At 37.6% G+C, this 26004-nt stretch overlaps 1 protein-coding gene across 5 annotated transcripts in view; it reads left to right on the top strand.

The window, feature by feature from the left end:
- CERT1 (ceramide transporter 1) overlaps nucleotides 1-25422 on the top strand; it is a 142136-nt gene extending 116714 nt beyond the window's left edge. For 2 of the 5 annotated variants that reach the window (XM_032278136.1, XM_032278167.1), the window contains 7 exons: nucleotides 5298-5393; nucleotides 8848-8980; nucleotides 10179-10249; nucleotides 12788-12916; nucleotides 13663-13792; nucleotides 15392-15528; nucleotides 19797-22852. In XM_032278136.1, coding sequence (XP_032134027.1) covers nucleotides 5298-5393; nucleotides 8848-8980; nucleotides 10179-10249; nucleotides 12788-12916; nucleotides 13663-13792; nucleotides 15392-15519 — 687 coding nt within the window. In that variant the 3' untranslated portion in view covers nucleotides 15520-15528; nucleotides 19797-22852. Of the gene's footprint in view, nucleotides 1-5297; nucleotides 5394-8847; nucleotides 8981-10178; nucleotides 10250-12787; nucleotides 12917-13662; nucleotides 13793-15391; nucleotides 15529-19796; nucleotides 22853-25248 lie in introns of those variants that run through there. The other 3 variants (XM_032278127.1, XM_032278156.1, XM_032278146.1) reach the window with 2 other exon arrangements.
- The last annotated feature ends 582 nt before the right edge of the window (nucleotides 25423-26004 follow it).

Below are 26004 nucleotides of genomic sequence, written 5' to 3' on the forward strand. Positions count from 1 at the left end.
CCCAGGCTGGAGTGCAATGGCGCAATCTCGGCTCACCGCAACCTCCGCCTCCTGGGTTCAGGCAATTCTCCTGCCTCAGCCTCCTGAGTAGCTGGGATTACAGGCACACGCCACCATGCCCAGCTAATTTTTTGTATTTTTAGTAGAGACAGGGTTTCACCATGTTGACCAGGATGGTCTCGATCTCTTGACCTCGTGATCCACCCGCCTCTGCCTCCCAAAGTGCTGGGATTACAGGCTTGAGCCACCGCGCCCGGCCCTGTTTTATAATCTTTATCTTAAACTTCTATTTCCCATCAGTAAATAGAAGTTTACATGTCTTTGTCGATTTATGCATATGCGTGGCTGGATTTGTCTACTCACCTAATATTGAACATTTAGCTTATTTTCGGATTTTCTCTGTTATATATAGTGCTAAGTGAGCATCCTGGCATATATAACATCCTTGTATATACATCTTTGTACCCTTATCTAATTATTTCCTTAGAATATATTCCTAGAAACTTAATTGTGGGAACAAAGGCCATGAACATTTTCAAGTGTTTATTTTATTTTTATTTATTTTGATACAGAGTTTCGCTCTGTTGCCCAGACTGGAGTGCAGTGGTGAAATTACCACTCACTGCACCTTGACCTTCTACTCAAGCGATCCACCTCCCTCAGTCTCCCGAGTATCTGGGACTTAAGGACTACAGGCACACACCGCCATGCCCAGCTGATTTTTTTTATTTGTAGCACAGATGAGGTTTCACTATGTTGCCTAGGCTGACATTTATTTATTTTTTAAGAGACAGGGTCTCACTCTGTCATCCAGGCTGGAATGCAGTGGCACGATCATAGCTCACTGCAGCCTTAAGTAGTCTTTCTGCCTCAGCCTCTTGAACAGCTGGGGCTACAGGCAAGGGCCACCACTCTCAGCTAATTTATTTTTTATTTTTTATTTTTTGTAGATATGGAGGTCTTACTGTGTTGCCTAGGCTGGTCTTGAACTCCTAACCTCAAGCAGTCTTCCCACCTCAGCCACCCAAAGTGCTAGGTAGGATTACAGGCGTGAGCCACAGTCCCCAGCCAAGTGTTAAAAATGCTTACTGTCAAACTCTTCATTAGAAAAGTTGAACCAGCTTATACTGCCAGGCCAGTTTTCTGTTGATACACTGGCACTGAATATTATAATTCAGTTAACTTTTGTCAGTCCGTTGGACTAACAGTGGTATGCTCTTGGCCATTTCTCTTTTGGGTTAACAGTGCACTATTAATTTGTTATTGATAAGTTATTCTATCTAACAAGCCCGTCTATGGCTTTGCGACTTTGTAGTAAGCATAGTCGTATTCTTTTTTTTTTTTTTTTTTTTTTTTTTTAAAGACAGAGTCTCCGTCTTTTGCCTAGGCTGGAGTGGTGCAGTGGCGTGATCTTGGCTCACTGCAACCTCCACCTCGTGGACTCAAGCAACTCTTCTGCCTCAGCCTCCCTAGTAGCTGGAACTACAGAAGTGTGCCACCACATCCGGCTAATTTTTTGTATTTTTAGTAGAGACAGGGTTTCACCGTGTTAGCCAGGCTGGTCTCGATCTCCTGACCTCATGATCCACCCACCTCAGCCTCCCAAAGTGCTGGGATTACAGGCATGACCCACTGCGCCCGACCAGCATAGTTGTATTTCTTTTACATGCTTAAGAGAAAGAGATCTGAGCTGTTTTTGAACCCTTCTAGACTCTCTTAAAAAAAAAAAAAAAATAGATTAGGTTTTGCTATGTTGCCAAGACTAGCCTCAAACTCCTAGGCCCAAGCAATCCTCCCAAGCTGCTGGGACTACAGGCATGTGCCGCCACGCACAACATAGACTTTTATTGTACCATCAAAAGGCAATTTTCTTTTCAAATTTCTGGGTTAATAGTTTTAGAAAAATCCTACTTGGTAGCCACCAGAAATGGCATCCTAGTGAGTGATTCAAATGTGAGATGGAAGAAAAGGTTAGAATTGGAACCAATGTGCCCTCTTATCTCAAATGTATTTTATCTTCATTTTGTTTCATAGTTTATTAGTATGAAGATGCTTTGTATGTCAGCTCATCATTTTCAACTCTAGTTCCAGAAAAATCAAGGGCATGATTTCTGAAATTACACTTAGCTTAATTAAAAGTTAGAAACACTATCCACCTTCTTCAGTGTTTTTGACTGAGTCTTTTTCATTTATAAGTGACAGGAGGTATTACTATAACATTATTTTCTAGAATATCAAATTTTGAGCCTAATAATAGCATGGTAAATTTTGTATATTTGTTCTTGTAATGAAACTTAGTATTCCCTTGTGTCTCACTTCTTTTTAATATGTAGAGTCATAACCAAACAGTAAAGTGAGGAGATTATTAGGTTAGATCTAAAGTATCAGTCTGGTCACCAGTGCCCAAGTCTCTGCCCCTATGGCAATATTGGTTACTTCATATTTTCCTGCAGCAAATGTAAAATTTGTTATAGTGAGATTTTTACCTGTACACCTCTCCTCTTAACTTTAATGTTGCTACCTCAAGGAAGATATTATAATGAATGAAGATTCCATGATGAAAGCTTTGCAGAGTTTATTACAGTAATTTAGTACTTTATTAGAATCTTTAGTTTTTTTAGGAGCACAGCACTGAATGTCTGTTTCCCTGTTGGACCTTTTGAAAACTGGTTTTCCATTGATTCAGTGTAACTGTTACAGGAATATATCATTTTTAAAACATTTTTATACAGCTTGGCTGAAAATTGAACCTGGGCCTCCTTCGTGGCCTACCATTGAAGAAATAGCATTTTTTGCCTATTTAGAAATACAATGTTAAATGTGCTTTCTATTTTCTGTGCTGCCTACTGTTTGTTTATATTTGTGGAATCTGGTTTCTTTTGGACAAAACCGAAAATCAAAAACACTCAGACATTTGAAATACCTAATTCAGGAATAATCTCCCAAACAGAAACACAACTACCTGCGTACTTTTTGACAAAGGAGCTAAGTAGCATTAAAAAATTATTTTAAACCCAATTCTGGTTTTTAACAGAATAAAATCCTGTTCTTCACATTAGTCTTTCACAAGTAACCTACTAAAAGTAGGGTTTATTTGAGGGAAGCGTTTCTTTCTTATCTCATAATAAAAACAGCTGTGCCTAACTGCTGGTTTCCTACCTGAAAGCACATGCTTCAGTCTTAAGATTTTTAAGATTTTGGAATCTGAAGAGTGTAAACATTTCTTCTAATCACAATGTGACACAGACGAATCAAGCCAATGCTACCTTTATTTATGCCTACTAACTGGAACTTTTCTTGTTCTTCCTGTTTTGGAAATCAGATACATTTTGTATGTATTAGTAACTTGGAATCCTGCATTAGTTATCCTTGCCCTCTCAAAGCACATTTTGAAATTACAAAGGTGTACAGTTTCTCCATGCTGCACCAAAATTTATGTTTTCTAAGGCTTTGTAAAATTGTAGAATGTTCTGTTAATTTTTTAAATTTCTCTCAAGTCAGTAACTCACACTGTTTTGAGAAGTATGAATAAAGTAATAAAATATTGTTAGTACAACTATTTTAGTACAAAAATAGATTATAGAATCTCAACATTTTTATCCAAAATTTTATTTGTGATGATTGACAAATCAGGGGACACTTAAGTCCATACCTGGTTTCAGTAATCAAAAATACATTTACGATCCAGAAACTTAAGGTAGCAAAAGTATACACCACTACAACATATTGATAACATCCTTTGGTATAGAAAAATTATATTCCCAGAGTGAGTTTCTTCTTTAAAACTGTTAATGAGTCCAAGGTGGGAGGATCACTTGGAACCAGGAGTTTGAGACCAGCCTGGGCAACATGGCAAGACCATGTCTCTACAAAAAATTAACTGGATGTGGTGGTACACACCTGTAGCCTCAGCTCCTTGTAGGCTGAGGCAGGAGGATCCCTTGAGCCTAGGAAGTTGTAGTGGCAGTGAGCTATGATCATGCTTCTATACTCCAGTCTGGGCCACAAAGTGAGACCCTGTCTCTTAAAAAAAAAAGAAATTAGTTGGACGTGGTGGCACAGGTCTGTAGTTTTAGCTATTTAGGAGGCTGAGGCACGAGGATCATTTGAGCCCAGAAGTTAGAGATTACAGTGAGCTTTGATTGTGCCACTGCACTCCAACCTGAGTGACAGAATAACCCTGTCTCTGGGGAAAAAAAAAAAAATTGATTATTTACTTCAAAATATGTTTAAAACTGATTCCTGTTCCATATTCCTAATGAACAGAATAGACTTTATATAAAACAAACCTTAGAACAAAATTTTAATGGAAGTATACATATTTTCCAGCTCTTCTGTCTTCTCTAATGTATTTATTACATAAAATGAAATTACTTTTTTCCACAATCTTTGTATCACTTCAGTTCTCCAATAAATCTGGGAATTCTGGTAGTATGAAATATTTAACTTTCTTTGCTTATTTACATAAAATATATAAGGACAATTTGTGATAAGTAAGAGTTGCATTTAAATATCAGTAAAAGAAATTAAAATTTTTTAGAGGATATTGTTAGAAATTTAAAAAGAATGAACTAAAAGGTGGCTATGTGTAAATGCTTGCATATGTGAATATTAACATTGTCCCTAAAAGAATTTAAAACAATGAAACTGGAATCAAATAAGTAGAGGTTTGATTATTTTTTAATTGGCTTATATTCCATGATAAAAGAGGTTTATCAGTGACATAAGGAAGGTTTTTTCACCTTTTTTTTATTGAAATCTTTGACATATACATATATATCTTTGTTCATCTTTGTGTATCTTCGCTCATATGAGAGCAGAGATATGAGCAAAGATACACTCTATACATATGTCTTTGTTTATATCGAACCTTTCTGATGTCTCTACATAGTCTTAAACATAGGAACATTCAACTGGATGATCTCTTTGCCCCCTTTATCCTTACTCTTCCATGATTTTATACTTTAATACATCATCTGTTTTATGATATAGAATGGAATATTTCTTTTTTCCAGAAAATGCTTATTTTGGTCACTTGATGATACACATTAGGCCAATATGTATTACTTAAGTGACCCATCTTCTTCAATTCATTTCTCTCTCCTGTCACTAACCTGGGTATCTGGAATGTGGACTAAACTCTTCAAACACTATGTAAAACCTACTAAACTTTGTATATTTGGTTGCTCAGCTTACTAAGAGCACCATTTCTGAACTGAAGTTAACTGAATACCCTTCTGTTTTAGAGATTATGACATACCTATTGGATTCTCATGCCTTTTTCCTCCCCTCACAAGGTTGAAGAGATGGTGCAGAACCACATGACTTATTCATTACAGGATGTAGGCGGAGATGCCAATTGGCAGTTGGTTGTAGAAGAAGGAGAAATGAAGGTAATTCCCCCTGAAATGTTATAGATTGCCAGTTGCAGCTGTTTCAGTCATATTATCATTACTATTGATATGAATAACAATAGCACTTTCAACTTAACTTCAAAACAAATTGTTACATGTGATCAAAGAAGCACCAGATATTGAGCAATAAAATGTCTTTGCTTCCCTGGTTTTGCCTTTACTAAAATTTATTTAAGATTATAATGTAAATATATGATTAAAACTTTTCTGTTTTGATTAGGCCATGAAGAAAATAAAATTTGGAGAATTAGCTATGAACAGGTCACAATTAGCTGATGGTCCTCTATTTGGATATTTTCGTTTAGTTTTTTTAGCATACTGAATGTTGTGCCCAGATGACACTACGTTTCTCCCCCTTTTTGCTCCATACCTTCCTTCTTGTCCCTTCTCTTACTGCACCTTTATTTGATGTTTGGACATTGGTCAGTTAGTCTTATTTATATCCCTAAACACAGAGACGGAAAATAAGAGCACAGAATGAGAGATACAGAGATGGTTTGAAAAGCAAAAGCAACATTGAATTTTGGATTACCTAATGCCCAAGGAACTATGCTAAATAAAGATACAAAGATAATAAGACACTTTCCAAGCTAAAGCTTTAGTTGAGGAAAAATAATATTGATGTTTAAAAGATACTATTGGCCAGACTGACTGGGTCATATCTGTAATCCCAGCAGATATAAGGACATGGCAGGTGAATCATTTGAGCTTAGGAGTTCAAGAGAAACCTAGGCAACATGGTAAAACCCCATCTCTACAACAAAATACAAAAATTAGCTGGGTGCAGTGCCACACACCATTAGTCCCAACTACTCAGGAGACTGAGGCAGAAGATCCCTTGAGCCAGGGAGGCCAAGGCTGCAGTGAGCCACATTTGTGCCACTGCACTTTAGCCTGAGTGACAAAGTGAAACTCTATCTCGAAACACACACACACACACACACACACACACACTCACTCACTCACTCTCTCTCTCTCTCTCTCTCTATATATATATATATATATTACTTGGCTCCATCTGATAATGTACTGAGTGCAGAGTGCAGAAGAGTGGTGGAGAAAGAAAGGAAAGATCTCTGTGATTTGAAACAATTAGGTTGTTTTACAATGCAGAGAAGCATTTGAACTACATCTAAAAATAGAAACAAAGTTGTGACTAGGTGAGGTGAAGGCATTTTAGGCAAAAATAATGTGAGCAAAAACTTAAAAGCAGACATTTTAGTCGAGATTTTTATATAATATGTATTGACCAGAATTATTCTAGCAAATGAGATATAATATAGATACTGGGATTTCCTCTCCTCTCGAATAAGGAACAAATTAAGACATAAGATAAAAGAGACAGATTAATGAGATACCAGAATGTTAGCTATAATCCTGAGAAGCTGATTGTAGAAAATAGTTTGAGATCAGCTGCCACAGGATATTGTCCCAGAATTAAACATGTTTCTGGCATTGCTGGATAATCCCAGACCTTCACTACAGAAGCAGGTCAGGATGTGTGCTCTTTGCTGAAGAAAGGACTGAGCCAGACCTGCCTTATTTCCTCTTCCGTAGTCATCATTCAGTCACTGCAGAGTCCCCTCCCTCTGGGAAGGAGGAAGTGAAGCACCAAAGGAAAGCCAGGAGTGATGGTCTAGATGAAGTCCCTCCACCTGGAATGAGGAGTAGAAAATAAGTATTCCTACAGCCCACAGCATTAGAGAGAAATTGGGGCTAGATTATGGGGAGCATAAAGATACTCGCTAAAGAGAATAGTCTTTGCCTGTAACAGTAGATAAGCCACTGTATGAGAAGTATCCTTTTTTTTTTTTTTTTTTTTTGAGTCCGAGTTTTGAGCCACTACACCTGGTCTGAAAAGTATTATTTTAAGATCAACCTAATAGGGAAGAAACTGGAGAACAAGAAGACTACTTAAAAGAGTCGGGCACAAAGTAATGAAAGCCTACCTAGAACAATAGAAAAGTCCAAGTGTTGGATGTCTTAGAGAAGATTAGTAGGCCGGGCGTAGCGACTCATGCCTGTAATCCCAACACTTTGGGAGGCCAAGGCAGGTGGATCACCTTCGGTCAGGAGTTCAAGACCAACCTGGCCAACATGGTGAAACCCTGTCTCTACTAAAAATACCAAAAATTAGCCAGGCTTAGTGGTGGGCACCTGTAATCCCAGCTAGTCAGGAGGCTGAGACAGGACAATTGCTTGAACCCAGGAGGAAGAGGTTGCAGTGAACCAAGATTGTGCCATTGCACTCCAACCTGGGCAACAAGGGCAAAACTCTGTCTCAAAAAAAAAAAAAAAAAATTAATAAGAAGCTTACTAGCTGTGTGAATTATAAAGGGAGGAATCAGAAGTCTATAGTTTTTAATTTGGGTAGCTGGGAAAACGGTGGTCCCAATAATGAGTGATAAATATGGCTGGTCCCAGTGCCTCATGCCTGTAATCCCAGCACTTTGGGTGGCCAAGGCGGGTGGATCACGAGGTCAGGGAGTTCAAGGCCAGCATGGTGAAACCCTTTCTCTACTAAAAATACAAAACTTAGGTGGGCATGTTGGTGCACCCCTGTAATTCCAGCTACTCTGGAGGCTGAGGCAGGAGAATTGCTTGAACCCTGGAGGCGGAGGTCACAGTGAGCCAAGATGGTGCCACTGCCCTCCAGCCTGGGCAGCAGAGTGAGACTGCATCTCAATAAATAAGCAAGTAAATAAATAAAGTAGTCTGTTGAGAGATACTATAAGAGAAACTATGTGAAATGCCTAAGAGTGTCTAGCCCCATAGGTCCTTCATAAATTGATAGGTGATTCTCCCCCATTATGACACGTTTCTTCATTTCTCAATAGTATTTATCACATAATTATCTAAAGTAGCAAACTCTCCATAATGTTAAAATAATTAATTTTACTTAGCATTTAAGTATATAACCTCAGTATTTAAAGCAAGATAGATCTATATTTATATTTTTGCCCTCTTAGCTTTCATGCATTGATTTAACAAATAATTGAGTGCCTACTGTGTTTCAGATACTGTTCTAGATGTTTGGGATATTGCATTGAACAAAACAGCCTTAATTCAGTATCTTTAAGGAGAATATATTCTAACCAGGTTTATTTGGCTTTCTTAGCCATGTTAAACAGTCTTTGAGAATGTTTGGTAAATAATAGCTAATTCAAATTGGTATGTTTATTTTTAAACAACTCAAAATAAGTCATTTATCACAGATGCATGTTTTTATATTAATTTTACCTTGGATTTGTAATTTAAGTATTTTTTTATTGTCTGTTTGAAATTTTTAGTTTTCTTTTAGCAGAATATGTTCCATAAATAAATTTTCATAAAAATGTAAAGAGCAGCCAAATTTACAAGCATGCCTTCAAGTTTATGCTTTTAAGGGATTGATTTTAATTTTCAAACAGTTTTAAAATTATGTTCTCTTTAGGTATATAGAAGAGAAGTAGAAGAAAATGGGATTGTACTGGATCCTTTAAAAGCTACCCATGCAGTTAAAGGTGTCACAGGACATGAGGTCTGCAATTACTTCTGGAATGTTGACGTTCGCAATGACTGGGAAAGTAAGCTGTCATTATTAATGTATCTTAATCTAATTATTATTTTGTATTTAATATCAAATCCAGCCTAGTTTTCTGTGTCTCGTACATAGTTTACAAAGTCAACATAGAAAATATTTGAAAAATCATATATAGGGCTAACAGTACATTTATATAGAGCTTCTTAGTGTACAAAATGCTTCCCAGTATGTAATTTGATCCAATAACCTCAGTAATCCTACAGTGATAGGTACTTATTATTGCTTATTTTACATGCAAATAAAGTAAAATTCAAATAGGCAAAGTGACTTGTCAAAGGCAACAGGGCTATTTGGTGGAAAAGCCAAGACTGAAATTGAAGATTTCTGTTTCATCTACTCTTTCCTAAACTATTTCAATGGTAAATCCTAGGTAAATCCTTTTATGTTTACTCTATATATATATTTTTTTTTCTGATACAGAGTTTCGCTCTCGTCACCCAGGCTGGAGTGCCATGGCGCACTATCAGTTCACTGCAACCTTTACCTCCCCATTGAAGCAATTCTCCTGTCTCAGCCTCCTGAGCAGCTGGGATTACAGGCGCGCACCATCACGCCCAGCTAATTTTTGTATTTGTAGTGAGACAGGTTTTGCCCTGTTGGCCAGGCTGGTCTTGAACTCCTGACATCAGGTGATCCACTGGCCCCGGCTTCCCAAAGTGCTGAAGTGTCATGACAGACGTGAACCACTGCACCCAGCCTAAAATTATTCTTAGTGTATATTCCCCTTAGACACAAAATTTTCTAAGTATAGATAGTTCTCAACATCATAAGACATTTATTATTGGAGTTTGACGTCACATTTTCACAGAAATAGTCACCTAAGGTTAGGTATAACAATTTATTTAATAATGAATCAGGGAAAAGAGAAGGGTTTTAGTGTTAGGGAATTATTTGAGCCTGAACGATGCAGTAGTGATTAGAATTGCTATCTTGCTATAGAAGTAGATACTGGGCCAAAGAAAATGAGGCTTCCTGGTGATCAGATCTCACATCCCTCATCTGTAGCTATGATACTAAGTATTAGCAACCTTTCATTTTGGATATAGCCTAGATAGGGCAGAATCCTGTTCAGTTTACCATACTGTCCATCCATACTTGACTTTCAACATAAGTGAATGGATCACATTCTAGGAAAAGATAGTATATCTTTTTGGCTACTAATATTATTCTCTTCATTTCAGCAACTATAGAAAACTTTCATGTGGTGGAAACATTAGCTGATAATGCAATCATCATTTATCAAACACACAAGGTAAAGATCTCTTTATTCATCCTAAAAGGATTTCAGTGTAGTTCAAACTCAGACATAAAAATTATCTAAAGCAAAATTGGGCAGAAAATTAAAAGCCACAAAAATCCAAAGACTTTATTAATAATTCATGAATGTCATGTATTTAAAAGGTGTATCAACCTGTTGAGAACAGAAATGTGTGCAGGCAAGAATCTGAGAGATACAATCTAGAAACGGAGTGCTTGATAAAGATCAACAGTTCGTTCTCTTTATGCACTTTTCATTTTTAAAGAGACAGGGACTTGCTATGCTTCCCAGGTTAGTCTCAAACTCCTGAGTTCAAGTGATCCTCCTGCCTCAGCCTCCCAAGTAATTGGAACTACGTACAGGTGTATGCCACACTCTCAGCTTTCTTTATACAAATTTTAAGGCTAGAAAAGAGCCTTCTGAAATGCTGAAATCCATTTAAACATTTCTGGTATCCAGTCTATAAGAGGTAAGTGATAGTTACCAAATAGGAAAGTGAATTATAGCTTTCTGTGACAACAACAATAAGGGTAAAGGCAAGTATAGTATTAGCCTATGTTAAGACTAATAGATATAAAAGTAGATGGATTATCTGAAAGCAAAAATTGTAGAACATGACTTGAGAGGTTAGTCATACACCAGAGCACATAGAAACATGATTTAAATTAGTTCCGTTTCACCTTATTTCTTCTGCTGTTCTTGATATTTAAAATTATAGGATTAATGTTTCTCTTGCCTTTTTCTGCTCTTTCTCATCTGAAAACTGCACAGTAATATAATATATTGTGTATAGCATAATAAAAGGCATTAAAATTTTGGAGATATCCACCAAAAACAATATTAAACATTATAAAAGAAATATAATGACTTAATAAGTACGTTGTTTTTCCAATTCAGTGAGTGCTTTATTTTTCTTTTTTTAAATAATTTGTTAATTGAATTGAATATATGAAAACATTATAGGTTTGTTACAAATTTCTTAAGCTCAGTTTTGTTATTTGAGACATCTTATATCTAATAATTATGAGCCATACTTCATTTTACACAGTAGCTGCTCAGAAATGCATAACAATTAAGATTCTGTTTCAGCATACAAATTTTGAAGTCTAATTTGAAATTTTAAATTTAGTAAATGTCAGAATATCAGTTAATCACCCTATAATTTGGAATGAAGATAAATGACCAATAATTGAGAATCAAAAGAACCTTATTATCTGAAAATAATCCATTATGGAAAACTATCTGCTGAAGGTATTCTGCTAGATGAATAGTAGATGGAGGGAGCATCAGGATTGAAAAATGAAAGTAAAAGTTATTAAAATCTTATATGTAACAAAATTTGTTACAGTTATTATTTGTCAATTCTTGGAACAAACAAATTGTCCTAGAATAATTTTTTTCAGGAAAATCACGTTACATTCACAATGTATGTAACCATACCACTAACGCTGTCTCTGAAATTTATCATCACCCCAAACAGAAACTCCGCACTCATTAAGCAACACTCTGCATTCCACTCTCCTCAGACTCCATGATAATGTTCTGCTTAGACTCATAGTCTATAGTGTTAGTTACACTACCGTCTTTTTCCGTTTAAATTTGACTTCTTTTACAATATGGTCTTAAAAGAGGGCTGCTAGTCTTCTGATATTTAAGTCATTCTCATTCTTTAAATTTCTGTCTTATCCTGTCGATTTGTATTTATTAGATCTAAATTTGCCAAATCTTCATATTACCATCACCACACAATTTACCCAACACCATCTTTGTCAACTGCTTGAACTTTTGCATCTTTAAAAAATGAATTATTTCATTTTGCAAATGATTTGTATTGTATACTATTTATTACACTCAGTAATCAGGAATGACATAATAAGGACTGCATAATAAGAACTAGTTCAGGTATGTATATCAGATAACCAAAATAAAAGTAACTTAAACAGGATAAAAGTTTGTTTTTTTCTCATTTAAATTAGGTAGTCCCAGTTATTGGAGACCTAGGCTCCATGTCATTTCCATAGTGTATGTGTCTCCTTACATACTTTAATATTGAAATATTCAATCTAAGTGATTTAAAATTCTTTCTGATGTGATTTGATCCTTTTTTTTCTTTAAGTCTTTGAATCTAAGTGGAACGTAATCATGGAGTATGAGGAGAGGGGAATGGAGAGTTGTCGCTTAATGGATGCAGAGTTTCTCTTTGGGATGATGATAAATTTTAGAGATAGCAGTATGGTTATATAACATTGTAAATGTAATTAATGTCTCTGAGTTGTACACTAAAAATCAGTTATGATGGCAAATTATATGTGTATATATTTTACTACAATTCAGAAAAATAGAACATTAGTCCTTTGATTTTGTTATTCTGCAAAGCTATTAACTCTGTTCATAATTACTCATTTGGTAGATATCCTCAGATGGTTTCCATTTAAAATTTGAGTTCAATTAAGACTTTTTTGGCTTTACATTTGTTTCTCTTGTTAGTTCCATGTTAGATCTGTTTTTCAGAAGATTTTTACTTCTCCACAGAGGGTGTGGCCTGCTTCCCAGCGAGACGTATTATATCTTTCTGCCATTCGAAAGATATCAGCCTTGACTGAAAATGACCCTGAAACTTGGATAGTTTGTAACTTTTCTGTGGATCATGACAGTGCTCCTGTAAGTACAGTGTATATAAATGTGTATAAGTAAACAATATAAAGCTAAATACACAATGGAGGACATACAGGATAAACACATAACCCACACACAATACTTGATTTGATAGCACTTCTTAGATTTTGTTTTATGTTGGAGTGACTGCCAGGAACAGTATGGGCCATGTGTTGTCTGAGGACAACAGTCATGGCTATGAACATTCCACCAGGGCCATTTTCCTTTACTTCTAAGATTTGGTGAAACAGCCAAAAGAATAGTGTATGTCAGCTGCTTTCCACAGTTGTCTCTTAAGCCATTATCAACTACTAGCCAAACCTCTGTGGTTTACCACAATTTAGCTCCATTTACTACTTAAGAGGAAGGAAGCCTGAGCAACATGGTGAGACCCCATCTTTATTAAAAAAAAAAAAAAAAAAGTTTTTTAAATTAGCCAGGCCTGTTGATACACACCTGTGGTCCCAGCTACTCTGGAGGTTGAGGTGAGAGGATTGCTTGATCCCAGGAGTTTGAGGCTGCAGTGAACTATGATGGTGCCGCTGCACTCCAGAGTGGGGAACAGAGCAAGACCCTGTCCCCGAAAAAAGTGGATGGGGAGGAATCCTGGTGTCATATCAACTTGGTGCTTATAAGATTTCACTGGAGGTATTTTTAAGAGTTACAATTTTGGTTAATCTAATATACTGTTAGACCAGCAGAGATTACAAAATGCTAGGTATCTACTGATGCTTTGGTTTTTGTTTTGGCAGCTAAACAACCGATGTGTCCGTGCCAAAATAAATGTTGCTATGATTTGTCAAACTTTGGTAAGCCCACCAGAGGGAAACCAGGAGATTAGCAGGGACAACATTCTATGCAAGATTACATATGTAGCTAATGGTATGTATTTTACTGTTCTTTTGTATGGTTGATAATGTGGCTGTTCTTGATCGTGACCTATATGAAAACAATTTGGACAAATGCCCTTTTAGTTCTTATCCATTAGAATACTAATTTTTAATTTGGAGAAAGGTCTATCAGAATTACTAGAAAATCTTTAAAAATACAGATGTCTGAATTTCACCCTGAAACTACTATCATATGATTATTTCTGAAGCTGGAGCTAAATAGGTAAATCTTAAAACTTCATCCCTAGGTCACTGTCATATAGCAGTCTTCTTTTTTTTTTTTTTAATTGAGTTGGAGTCTCACTCTGTCACCCAGGCTGCAGTACAGTGGTGCAATCTTGGCTCACTGCAACCTCTGCCTCCCGGGTTCAAACCATTCTCTGTCTCAGCCTCCTGAGTAGCTGGGACTACAGGCACCTGCCACCACGCCTGGCTAATTTTTTTGTATTTTTAGTAGACATAGGGTTTTGCCATCTTGGCCAGGCTGGTCTTAAACTCCTGACCTCACGATCCACCCACCTCAGCCTCCCAAAGTGCTGGGATTACAGGCATGAGCCACTGCACCCAGCTTAGTCTTCATATTTAAGCATAATTTTCTTAGCTATTTGCCTAATAGAATGTATTTATAGTTAGGAATATAAGCTCCAGGGGGTAAGGAAATTAACAGTTCTTTTACTGATTGTCAAGCTTTTTAGCTTTCTGAATCAGTGCCCCCCCACCCAGCCCTTATTAGTTGTTAGTTACATATTTATTTCTCTTTGGCATTCATTGTCAGGCTTTTTGTTTTCTGAATCAGTGCTTTCCTAGTCCTTCTTAGTTACTAGTTACATATTTATTTCACTTTGGGTAGCCCTTTTCATTGCTTGCTTTGGGTCTTCTTCACCCACTTTGCACCAACCTTTCTCATCGAAAGTCAAGCCTTCTTTATATAGGGTCATAACTGCTAGTATGTTTAAAGAAACAGTTGTACCTGAGTAAGTTACTATTTAATTATAATACAGATTTATGAATAAATCTGCCCTAAATGACCTTAAGTGGTGCTCTACTAACTTTTGCAGGTAATTTCGGGAACCAAGAACATTTTAGAAAGGTTATAAACGCTTTCTTATTTGCTTTCTGATTATGTCTGATGGATAGTGTTAAGGAACGAAGGGTTGGGACTTTAAAATATGCTAATTGGTCCGGCCAGGCTTGGTGGCTCACGCCTATAATCCCAGCACTTTGGGAGGCCGAGGCAGACGGATCACAAGGTCAGGAGATCAATACCAGACCATCGTGGCTAACATGGTGAAACCCCGTTGCTACAAAAATTAGCTGGGCATGGCAGCACACATCTATAGTCCAGCTACTTGGGAGGCTGAGGCAGGAGAATCGCTTGAACCCAGGAGGCGGAGGTTGCAGTGAGCCAGGACCGCGCCACTGCATTCCAGCCTGGCAACAGAGTGAGACTCCGTCTAAAAACAAAAACAAAAAAAGGTGCTAACTGGTCCAATGTGAGGAATATTTTAAAAGCAAGGGAACAAATTTAAGTGTTTCACATGTGTTTGGAGAATTGTATCTTAATACATTTGATTTTCCTTTTATGTTGCAGTGAACCCTGGAGGATGGGCACCAGCCTCAGTGTTAAGGGCAGTGGCAAAGCGAGAGTATCCTAAATTTCTAAAACGTTTTACTTCTTACGTCCAAGAAAAAACTGCAGGAAAGCCTATTTTGTTCTAGTATTAACAGGTACTGGAAGATAGGTTTTACCTCTTTTTTTTTTTTTAACTTTATTTGACTAGTATAACTCTGTTGATACTAAAATTTAGTTTTAAGTAGTTGCTGCGTTTGTTGATCTTCCTCGATAGAGTATTGTTGGTTTTTGTTGTTGTCTTAAACAGGATCTTGCTCTGTTGCCTAAGCTGGAGTGCAGTGGCACCAGCACAACTCCCTGCAACCTCGACCTCTGGCGTCAAGCCATCCTTTCACCTCATCCTTCCCAGTAGCTGGGACCACAGGCATGTGCCACCATGCTCAGCTAATTTTTTTATTTTTTATGGAGATTGAGTCTTGCCAGGCTGGTCTTGAACCTGGCCTCAAACAATCCTCCTGCCTCAGCCTCCCAAAGTGCTGGGATTACAAACATGAGCCACCACGCCTGGTCTTGAGAATTGTAGTTTATAGCCTTTAAAACTTAATTTTTTTATTGTTTACTTTTTCTTCTAATGCTTATGTAAAGAAATTTTCATATTGGCTGGGCCCAGTGGCTCACTCCTGTAATGCCAGCACTTTGGGAGGCTGAGGTGTGTGGATCACAAGGTCAGAAGTTCAAGACCAGCCTGGCCAAGATGGTGAAACCCCATCTGTACTAAAAGGAAATACAAAAATTAGCTAGGCGTGGTGGCAGGAACCTGTAATCCCAGCTACTCAGGTGGCTAAGGCAGAGAATTGCTTGAACCCAACAGGTGGGTCTTTCAGTGAGCCAATATCATGCCACTGCAGTCCAGCCTGAGTGACAGAGCAAGACTCCGTCTAGAAAAACAAAAAAGAAATTTTGATATTATAGAACTGCACAAGTACAAACTCCCTGTATTCTTTTCTTTCCTCGAAACTACTGTTATTTTTGTTGCATATTCTTCCAGATTTTTCTGTGTATGTACTGACATGTTTTTGAGATTACTGTTATAACAAAATACTTGTTTTATAGCCTGCTTTTTCACTTAACAATGTATCTTGACTATCTTTCTTTATAAGATGAGATGTATAAAATATCTCATTCTTTTAACATCTGTTTATGCTTGTTGCAGAATTTATTAACTAGTCCCATGTTAATGTCTCAGTTGGTTCCATGTTTTTGCTCTCAACCAGTACAGCACTAAACACCTTTATGCAAGGAGGTTGAATCTTTTCCTTTCTTTTTTTTTTTTTTTTGAGATGAAGTTTCTCTCTTTTTGCCTGGGCTGGAGTACAGTAGCCCAGTCTGGGCTCACTGCAACCTCTATCTCCTGGATTCGAGTGATTCTCCTACCTCAGCCTCCTGAGTAGCTGGGATTACAGGTGCCTGCCACCACGCCCAGCTAATTTTTGTACTTTTAGTATAAACAGGTTTCACCATGTTGGCCAGGCTGGTCTCAAATGCCTGACCTCAGGTGACCTGCCTGCCTGGGCCTCCCAAAGTGCTGGGATTACAGGCATGAACCATCATGCCCAGCCTGGAATCTTTAACTTTTTAAAATAAGTGATACATTAACATGATTAAAAGGCCAAAATGGCCAGGCACAGTGGCTCACACCTGTAATCCCAACACTTTGGGAGACTGAAGTAGGAGAATGGCTGGCTTCAGGCCAGGAGTTCGAGCCTAGCCTGGGTAGCATAGCAAGATTCCATCTTGTCAAAAAAAAAAAAATTAGGTGTGGTGGCATGCAGCTATACTCTTAGTAACTTGGGAGGCTGAAGCAGAAAGATTGCTTTGTCCAGGAGTTTGAGGCTGCAGTGAGCTGTGATTACACAGCTGCACTCCAGCCTGGACAATAGAGGTAATGTTTCTTTAAAAAAAAAAAAAAGTCAAAAGTATGAAAAAGTTATACAGCAAAATTTACCCCATCCTGCATTCACCATTATATATGCTATTAACTAGTTTCTTCCAGGAAGTTTTTAATGCTTGAGTGAACAAATTCAAGTGTATTTTCTACACACATACACTTTTTGTTGTTGTTAAAGAGGCAGCAGCATACTGTAAATACTGTTCAGCATCTTATATTTGCATTCATTTTATCTTGAAGGTCTCACATATTTGTAAGGAGCTTCCTCATTTTTATGGTTATACAGTATCCTATTGTATAGATGTACATAATTTATTTAATCAGTTCTACACTGGTGAATATTACAGTTTCCAGTTTTTGCCAGAACAGTGTCATATCCGTATGTCATTTTGTACTTGCAAGTTTATATGTGGGAAAAATTAATAGATGTGGTACTACTGGCCCTGCTAGGGGTGTGTACATTTATAATTTAGATATTGCTTTTCATAGAGGTTATATTAATTGACCATCTCAACAGCAATAATGGATTGGAGTGGCTGTTTCTCATAGTTTTTCATATAATCTGTAAAACAAAACTTTACAATTTTCCCAACTCATTAAGTGAAAAATACCCTCTCAGTGTAGTTTTAATTGTATTCCTCTTATGACTGAGTTTAAGCCTGCTTTGGTCCATTGAGAATCCTTTGTATAATACTATTTCTAAGGGCCGGGCGCGGTGGCTCAAGCCTGTAATCCCAGCACTTTGGGAGGCCGAGGCGGGTGGATCACAAGGTCAAGAGATCGAGACCATCCCGGTCAACACGGTGAAACCCCGTCTCTACTAAAACTACAAAAAAATTAGCTGGGCATGGTGGCGTGTGTCTGTAGTCCCAGCTACTCAGGAGGCTGAGGCAGGGGAATTGCCTGAACTCAGGAGGCAGAGGTTGCGGTGAGCCGAGATCGCGCCATTGCACTCCAGCCTGGGTAACAAGAGCGAAACTCCGTCTCAAAAAAAAAAAAAATACTATTTCTATAAATTCTATTTTATGTTAACATTTAAAACATTAGTAGATATTGCCAATTATGATACACAAATGGAAAGCAATACGAATATTCTCTCATTCTCACTTAGACTGAATGTTAAATAATTGGCTGAGAAATGTATATTCTTGAGTCCTTCTCTTTAGCTAAAAATAATTATATAATGAAATAATTTTAAACAAGTCTGATTTCTGATGTTTATAGTATGTCTTTCTTTAAAAAAAAACGTGAAGGCTAAATTTGTTGTCTAATACTAACATAGGGGACATTGCATTGATGTCTTAGATATTTAGCTTTTTCCGAGGAAAAAGGGCATTTGAAAATATTAAACAGGTTCCAGTCTTACTTACGTGAATGATTGGTGTTTTGGAATATAGCCTGACTCTTTAGGGATTCTTTCTTCAGGCACAAGTATATTGCATTAAGTGTGCTGACAATTTTTATACTATCTTGTACTTTAGAATTGTTATAGCTAGACCTGGACACATACTTCTTACTGATTCTGAGTCTGTGCCATATTTATCAAATAAACAAGAAAACTGATGACATGTGACAGCAACAGGCTTGTCACCCTGCTTAGCTGTGTCTCTTGCCGTGGCCTCTAGGTGTTTAAAGTGGTGCTGTTCCACTCTATCCAAGACCAGATATGGTTTCACTCTGTCTTCTCTCTTCTTCACCATGACCTCACTGAAAGGGCATTTCGCTTGATGCTTTATGATGACTTCCTTACCAAAGGGGCTTGGATATTCAACTAAGCAAGACAGAAAATGCAACTTTGTATAGCAAGAGAAATCAGAATGCAGTTGTAAAACATGCTCTTGATTATATTCGAGAAGAATAACTTTTTTAAACATTTGAAAGGTACATGGTAGGTAGCATTTGCTGCTAATATCCTGTTGGATTTCGAGCAGTGTTTTATTGACTCTGTATGTGTGCGTCCATCTGTGTGTGCACAGATACGCGATTTTTCATTTGTGGACCTAGGAAGGAGGAGCTTGAAATCTTCTTTAAAAAATTCATCTCTGGGGAAGAGAGGTCGATTGTGAAAACATATATATGTGTGCAAAGCTGTACTGAAAAAATTCATTGGCCCAACCTCAGATCTGGCTTTTTTTTTTTTTAAAGACAGAGTCTTGGTCTGTCACCCAGGCTTGAGTGCAGTGGCATGATCTCAACTCACTGTTTGTCATCTTGGAGGCCCGGACTGTGGAGAGGACTATTCCACTTTTTAATTTTTTCTAACTTTTGAAAGATTAAATATACCTTCAATTCCTTGCTAATGGAATAAGTTTAAATTTGTAAGGTTAATAATTTTGCATTCATAATGATAAATTTTAATAGAGATTCTATGCAGTCTATGAATATGGAGGGTGGGAGAACTCTGTTCTGGTAGTCTTGCAGCTGTTAGTAACATACTACTGAGTTTTTTACTTGTCTTTCTTTTTCCCCCTTCAGTGACTGAAGCAAGGCTGTGTGACATTCCATGTTGGAGAAAAAAAGAAAAAAACCTGAATGCTCTAAGCTGGAACATAGGATCTATAGCCTTGTCTGTGGCCCAAGACCTTGGCCTTGTGTACAAAAATGACAAAATTTTGCAATAGCAACGCTGAACATCTAACACTAGCTATCTCCTGCTAGATTTCCTCGCTCAGCATATAACTATAAATACATGTAAGACTACATGTATATGGCTATATTTTTATTTGCTTGCTCCTAGAAGAGAAAAAAATCAACTTTGAATCACAACTAGGAATTGATGCTTTAATTTTTGGATACTTTTTCAGAATTTTTAATTTACTATGGTCCAGCCTAAGATCCTCTGTTGTATCAGGTTTTGTGCACAAAAGAAAAGCACAAAAGTTGAACGCACATGGGGCATGTGCTTTCTGTGCACCAAATATCTGGATGAGGTTCTTTTTTCAGGCCTACAGTCAAATCTGTGTCCAGAATTTTTTGACTTTTTTTGCTTTGTATAATCATAGAATCCATTGCTGCTGATTTCTATATTCATGTTATCACGTCTCTTAATAACTGAGGGCTGTCAATAACCTATGATTTTGCCTTCTCTATCATCTTACTCTCATGAAGAACCTCCCTTGGTTCTGATGGAGAAAGTGAAAAGCTTTATTTCTTCCCCCAGATATCTTTATATTTCTATTATATTTTTTAGTTGTGTACTGTGTGCTAGAGACTTTTTTCAGTTTGTTAACACAGTTTGGTAAGCCCTAAATTGGTTTTGCCTGTCTCCAAACAGAAACGTCTGTACAAATCTTGTTGGTATAGACTACTTTCTGGAAAATGGTCAAGATAAAATAAGCTCATGTTTTCTTGAAATTTCTAAGATAGTATATGGTATTACTCAAAGCAAATCAGACTGAGTTTGACATTTAATTCAGTACTTCTGGTATTCAGTAACGGGTATATATGTTCCATTTTGGGTCAGTTTAAAAGATACGTTGCAAAGTATACATAGAAAATGTGAGCAGTGCTTCTCTTTGCCTCTTGATCAGAAACTTCAGCAGAGCAGTAAGGATTCCTCATGACTCAAACTGAAATGCTTTTCTTTGTTGCTATAAGAACCTAAAATGTAAAATACCTTTTTCAGTTTAAGTCCGGTAAACAACATTGAAGCATGGAGTTGAGGCAAGGAATAGTACTCACTGAAGTTGAAATGACTGCCCACTTCAAAATCTTCATTGTGTTTACACACCAGTGTATTTATACAAATCAGAGGCATTTTGTAGATGCTTTGCTGACTTGTTATCTCTGTAAAAACACAGAAATCCAGACCCATTTTATAAAGCAGAAAGTCATGTCACATAGAACATGTCCTGTATATATCACATACATGGTAATGGAGTCTTAATGATAAGTGCAAGATAATAATTTAATGATGGGATTAGTCTGATCGCTTAATATGCACAATCCTGGAAGTGAATTACTTGCATCAGATGTGATATTTATTATTCTGTACAGAGAGAAAAATACATATAAAACATATGCTTACATTACATGCACGCAGATTTCACGCTTCATAATCTTTTCTATTTTTTAATTTACCTTTCTGTAAATGATGTGCATGGAATATGCCTTATAGAAAAATGCTGTTCATAATTTGACTATGTGGAAAAGTGCCTATATGGTGGTAATGCTAGTAAGGCAAATAAGACAAATTATCATATTGGTTTACTACATCACCAGTTAACATTTTCTATTGTGATGTTTAAAAAAGAAAAGTTTATACCTCAAATGTGTATTTTATTTTACAATCAGCTGTGGGGTATGGGGTTGGGATGGGAGAATGGGAGGGCTGGGGAGGGAAGATTTATTCACCATAGCCGCTGATAAGAATCTTCAAAAAAATTCTATATGCTCACTATAAATGTTTCTCTGTTTGCCATTTCTGGTAACTATCATGAACACAGACAGTTAACTCTTTCATAACTAAATTGGATAGCTTTATTTTACAGAAGTATGGAAAGTTTACAAAGCAATATCTAAATCTAATTATCATTAGTTGCATTTGGACTAAATGTGATGATATACTTTTGCAACTGATTCTGTACATAAAATGATTACATTAAAATATTTGTATTAAAAGAAGAAAAGATACATTTTACCTTTAGATAACCACACTTGTACTTCACTAGAGTTAATCCCACCCAATCAGATGGAGAAGTAAATTGGGGAATATGGAAAGATTACAAAAGAGGTCGGAATTTGGAGAGGTACTGGCCTTCTGGACAACATTCAGACCCTCTAGAATTATTAAGCTATTTCCTACATATTGAATTTAATGTTTTCTCATCTACAGATTTTGTCTTCCCCAAAATGAAAAAACTACCGTTGACTCTCTTTTCTACTCAGTTACTCTTTTGTGCTATGTTAGAAACTTGAAATACATTGGTGATGTGGGGTTTTGTCCCTGACTGCCCACTGTACAGGACAAGAGAGCACAGTGTTTCCGTTGCAATCCAGGACTCCTGGTTTTGAGGTAGAGCATGATCACTGCAGTACTTCGTTTGGTATTGCCACAGGGGCAGCTAAACCAAGGGGAAGTTATATCTGCAAGGGAGATATAAGAAGGCAAAGTATGGAAAAGGAGGAATGGGTTTTCTCTTTGTTCAGTTTCATCAACTAATTTGTACACCTAGTACAACATCAGTGTCACTTGCTATTAAGAAATCTTTAGTTGGGCTGAGCTGGTTCTCTTGTGAAATTGTGCTGGTTATCTTTAAGCTTATCAGTTATTTGTCCAATTAAACACTTTTCACCAGTATTTAGTCTGAGTTGTATAGACGATGTATTTGGATTTTGTCATGGTTCATCTACAGACTCAAAACATAATCATTTTAAAGTACCTTGGGAGTGTGTAGAGTAACTTCTATAATAGCTTTATGATCCTGATGATGTTTTTTAAACATAATAAAGTTGGATCTTCCATGTTACAATCACAAAATTAAAACCAGTATTTAAAGTGGAAAAGTATTAAAATATTATGGACAAATGTGCTTGCTTGGTTTGTTTTCCTTAACCCTGAGATGTTGCCCTACTCTTGAGTAGTTAAGAGCTTGAAATTCAGTGTTCTTCCTGTAACCCAGTTAGGGATCAAGAAAACTACTGAGTTGCAGCCATTTTTTTTTTTTTTAAGAGTCTTGCCCTGTCACCCAGGCCAGAGTGTAGTGACATGATCTCAGTTCACTGCAGCCTCTGCCTCCCAAGTTCAAGCGATTCTCGTGCCTCAGCGTCCTGAGTGGCTGGGATTACAGGAACGAGGCACTACGCCCAGCTAATTTTTGTATTTTTAGTAGAGATGGGGTTTCGCCCATGTTGGCCAGGCTGGTGTCGAACTCCTGACCTCAGATGATCCACCCGCCTGGCCTGCCAAAGTGCTGGGATTACAGGCATGAGCCACCGTGCCTGGCCCAGTTTTTTTTTTTTTTTTTAACAAAATATAATAGGATGGAATACATCAAGTACATGGCATGTAATACATACTTTGTATATCTTTTTGTCATATGTATTATACACGTGTGTAGTGGGTTATATTTTACAATGAATTTTTTACTGTGGATCGTGTCCAAAAGTTTTAAAAGATTGCTAGAAAATGAAGCCATATTCACTCGGGTGTGAATAAATGGAAGCACAGTGCTGGTGAATGATACATACTGATTTTGTAATTGAGCTGTATGCACTTAACCATAAATAAATAATCTCATTTATTTAAATCTCATTTAAATCATCTCAGCTCCACTTGTTGCACTCAGGGATTGAAATGGGAAGCATGGACGTGCAGTTCACTGAATCAGTGGATTCTTATTGAAAGTCACTGAGCATATTTCTTTCCTAGTGTTCAAAGATACACGTCATCCAAACAATATGATCTGTAAACAAAAGCCAACTGCTTAATCTGGTGGGATGCTGGAGGGAAAATCTGACTTGTGTTGAATTTGTTGAGAGATAAATATGTGGTCCTCATTCCTAGAGGAATTTTCTAGGGAAGTTTTAACTGCAGTTTTTGTTTTAGGCTTGACTTTGGAATATAACCACAAATAAGCTGTAGTTCTAACTAGCAATTTCAAGTGGGGTTGCTTTTATAGGATCTTCCAGATTTTCTTGCCATTATTTGAACTTGGTTACAACAGAGTTCTTACTATCATTTACATCGTCTACCTATTAAAACACATTTTCTATGAACCTTCCACATCTGTATACTTTGAACAGCCTTGCACAAATATAAGTGAAGCTACTTGATTTGGCCTCTCCATTCTCTCCCTAGAATTCTGTGAGATTAGTACTAGAACAAATAAAGATCTCTGAAGTTATTAGAAGATGCCGAACTGGGATTTTCCTGTCACGCAGGCTCTATGGGTGATGAGGTGTTGTATGAGGGTATCTTTGTTCTTTCTGTATCAGCCACTATGCCTGCTTTTTCGGACTCCTCCCCACTCAACAGTCGTGGGAGGTGATAGTGGTGGTTGTTGGTACCACCTGTTTTACAGATGAGGGAAGAGGTTGGGCTTCCAAACCTACTGATTGACTCCTGTTTGATTTTTTCCCATTAGACTCTACTTTTTAATGCCTGTGTCTAATATCTAGAATAGTGTTTGATGGACTAGAAAGAGCCAACATGCTTGAAGACTAGCAGTTTTGGTGTATGGGTCTTATTCTCACACTTCAATATTGGCTTCATGCAATTCCAAATACAGATAGTCCCTTAATGATGGTTTGATTTATGATCCTTCGACTTTATGCAAAGCACTACAAATTCAGTACACTCCAATTTAGCATGGCACTATGTTCCGATAAACCAGTCATAAATGGAAAATACTGTGAGTCAAAGGTACATTTTCAGCCGGGGGCAGTGGCTCACACCTGTAATTCCAGCACTTTGGAAGTCCGAGTTGGGTGGATCACCTGAGATCAGGAGTTGGAGACCAGCCTGTCCAACATGGTGAAACCCGTCTGTGCTAAAAATACAAAAGTTAGCTGGGCGTGGTGGCATGCACCTGTAATCCCAGCTTCTTGGGAGCCTGAGACAGGCGAATTGCTTTTGAACCTAGGAGGCAAAAGCTGCAATGAGCTGAGATCATGCCACTGCACTCCAGCCTGGATGACAGAGCAAGACCCCATCTCAAAAAAAAAAAAACGTTTTCAACTTAACGGTATTTTCAACTTGCAGTGGGCTGATCAGTACATAACCAGATCATAAATCAAGGGGCTTCTGTTGAAAGGGCCTTATTATTTAATTTTCAACTTACAGTGGGGGCCCATCAGTATGTAGCCCCATCATTAGTCAAGGGGCTTTTGTAACAAAGTGTCTTATAAAACCCACCAGATACAGAAGGGAGGTCAGTAAAGATGAAATTTGATCACCAGTTGGTGCTTGAATGTTCCTGTCCTCCAGTTCAGAGGATGATACAGGGAACTGAGTCACAAAACACCACTACAAACAAGTCCAAGGATTTTATCCCAGAATTTCAACCCAAGGATGAGCTACAATATAACTATCACTGTTTTGTTGGCTACCTGCCACAGAAGGACCACTGAGGAAATAAAGCAAGCTTTGGATTCACTCCAACTCAGTTTACTGTGGTTCTTTTCTGTATTAATGTTGTTAGGGTTGTGAGGCTTAAATGGTAACTGGGTCCAGCAGCAGGGAATCTGTGTGCAGCAGCTAAATCAAGGTGTAGCCAGTGTCCAAAACACTTTAGCAATTTGGATATCGGTAATTCCCCAGCACCCTAAAACAGTTCCCAGAGCAAGTATTTATTGAACACCTACTACATGCCATGAAGGATTGGAGTTACAGCCATGACCAGCATATAGCCAAGCTTTTAAGAAATGTATCCAAAGTTAAAGGAAATAGGCTGGGCCGGGCGCGGTGGCTCATGCCTGTAATCCCAGCACTTTGGGAGGCTGAGGTGGGGGAATCACAAGGTCAGGAGTTCAAGACCAGCCTGGCCAACATGGTGAAACACCATCTCTACTAAAAATACAAAAATTAATGGTGTGGTGGCAGGTGCCTGTAATCCCAGCTACTTGAGAGGCTGAATCAGAAGAATCACTTGAACCTGGCAGGCAGAGGTTGCAGTGAGCTGCGAACGCACCATTGCACTCCAGCCTGGGCGACAGTGCAAGACTGTTTCAGAGAAAAAAGGAA

This window comes from Sapajus apella, unplaced genomic scaffold (genome assembly GCF_009761245.1).
Source record: "Sapajus apella isolate SASKATOON/1434 unplaced genomic scaffold, GSC_monkey_1.0 scaffold1, whole genome shotgun sequence".
Classification (NCBI taxonomy): Eukaryota; Metazoa; Chordata; class Mammalia; order Primates; family Cebidae; genus Sapajus; species Sapajus apella.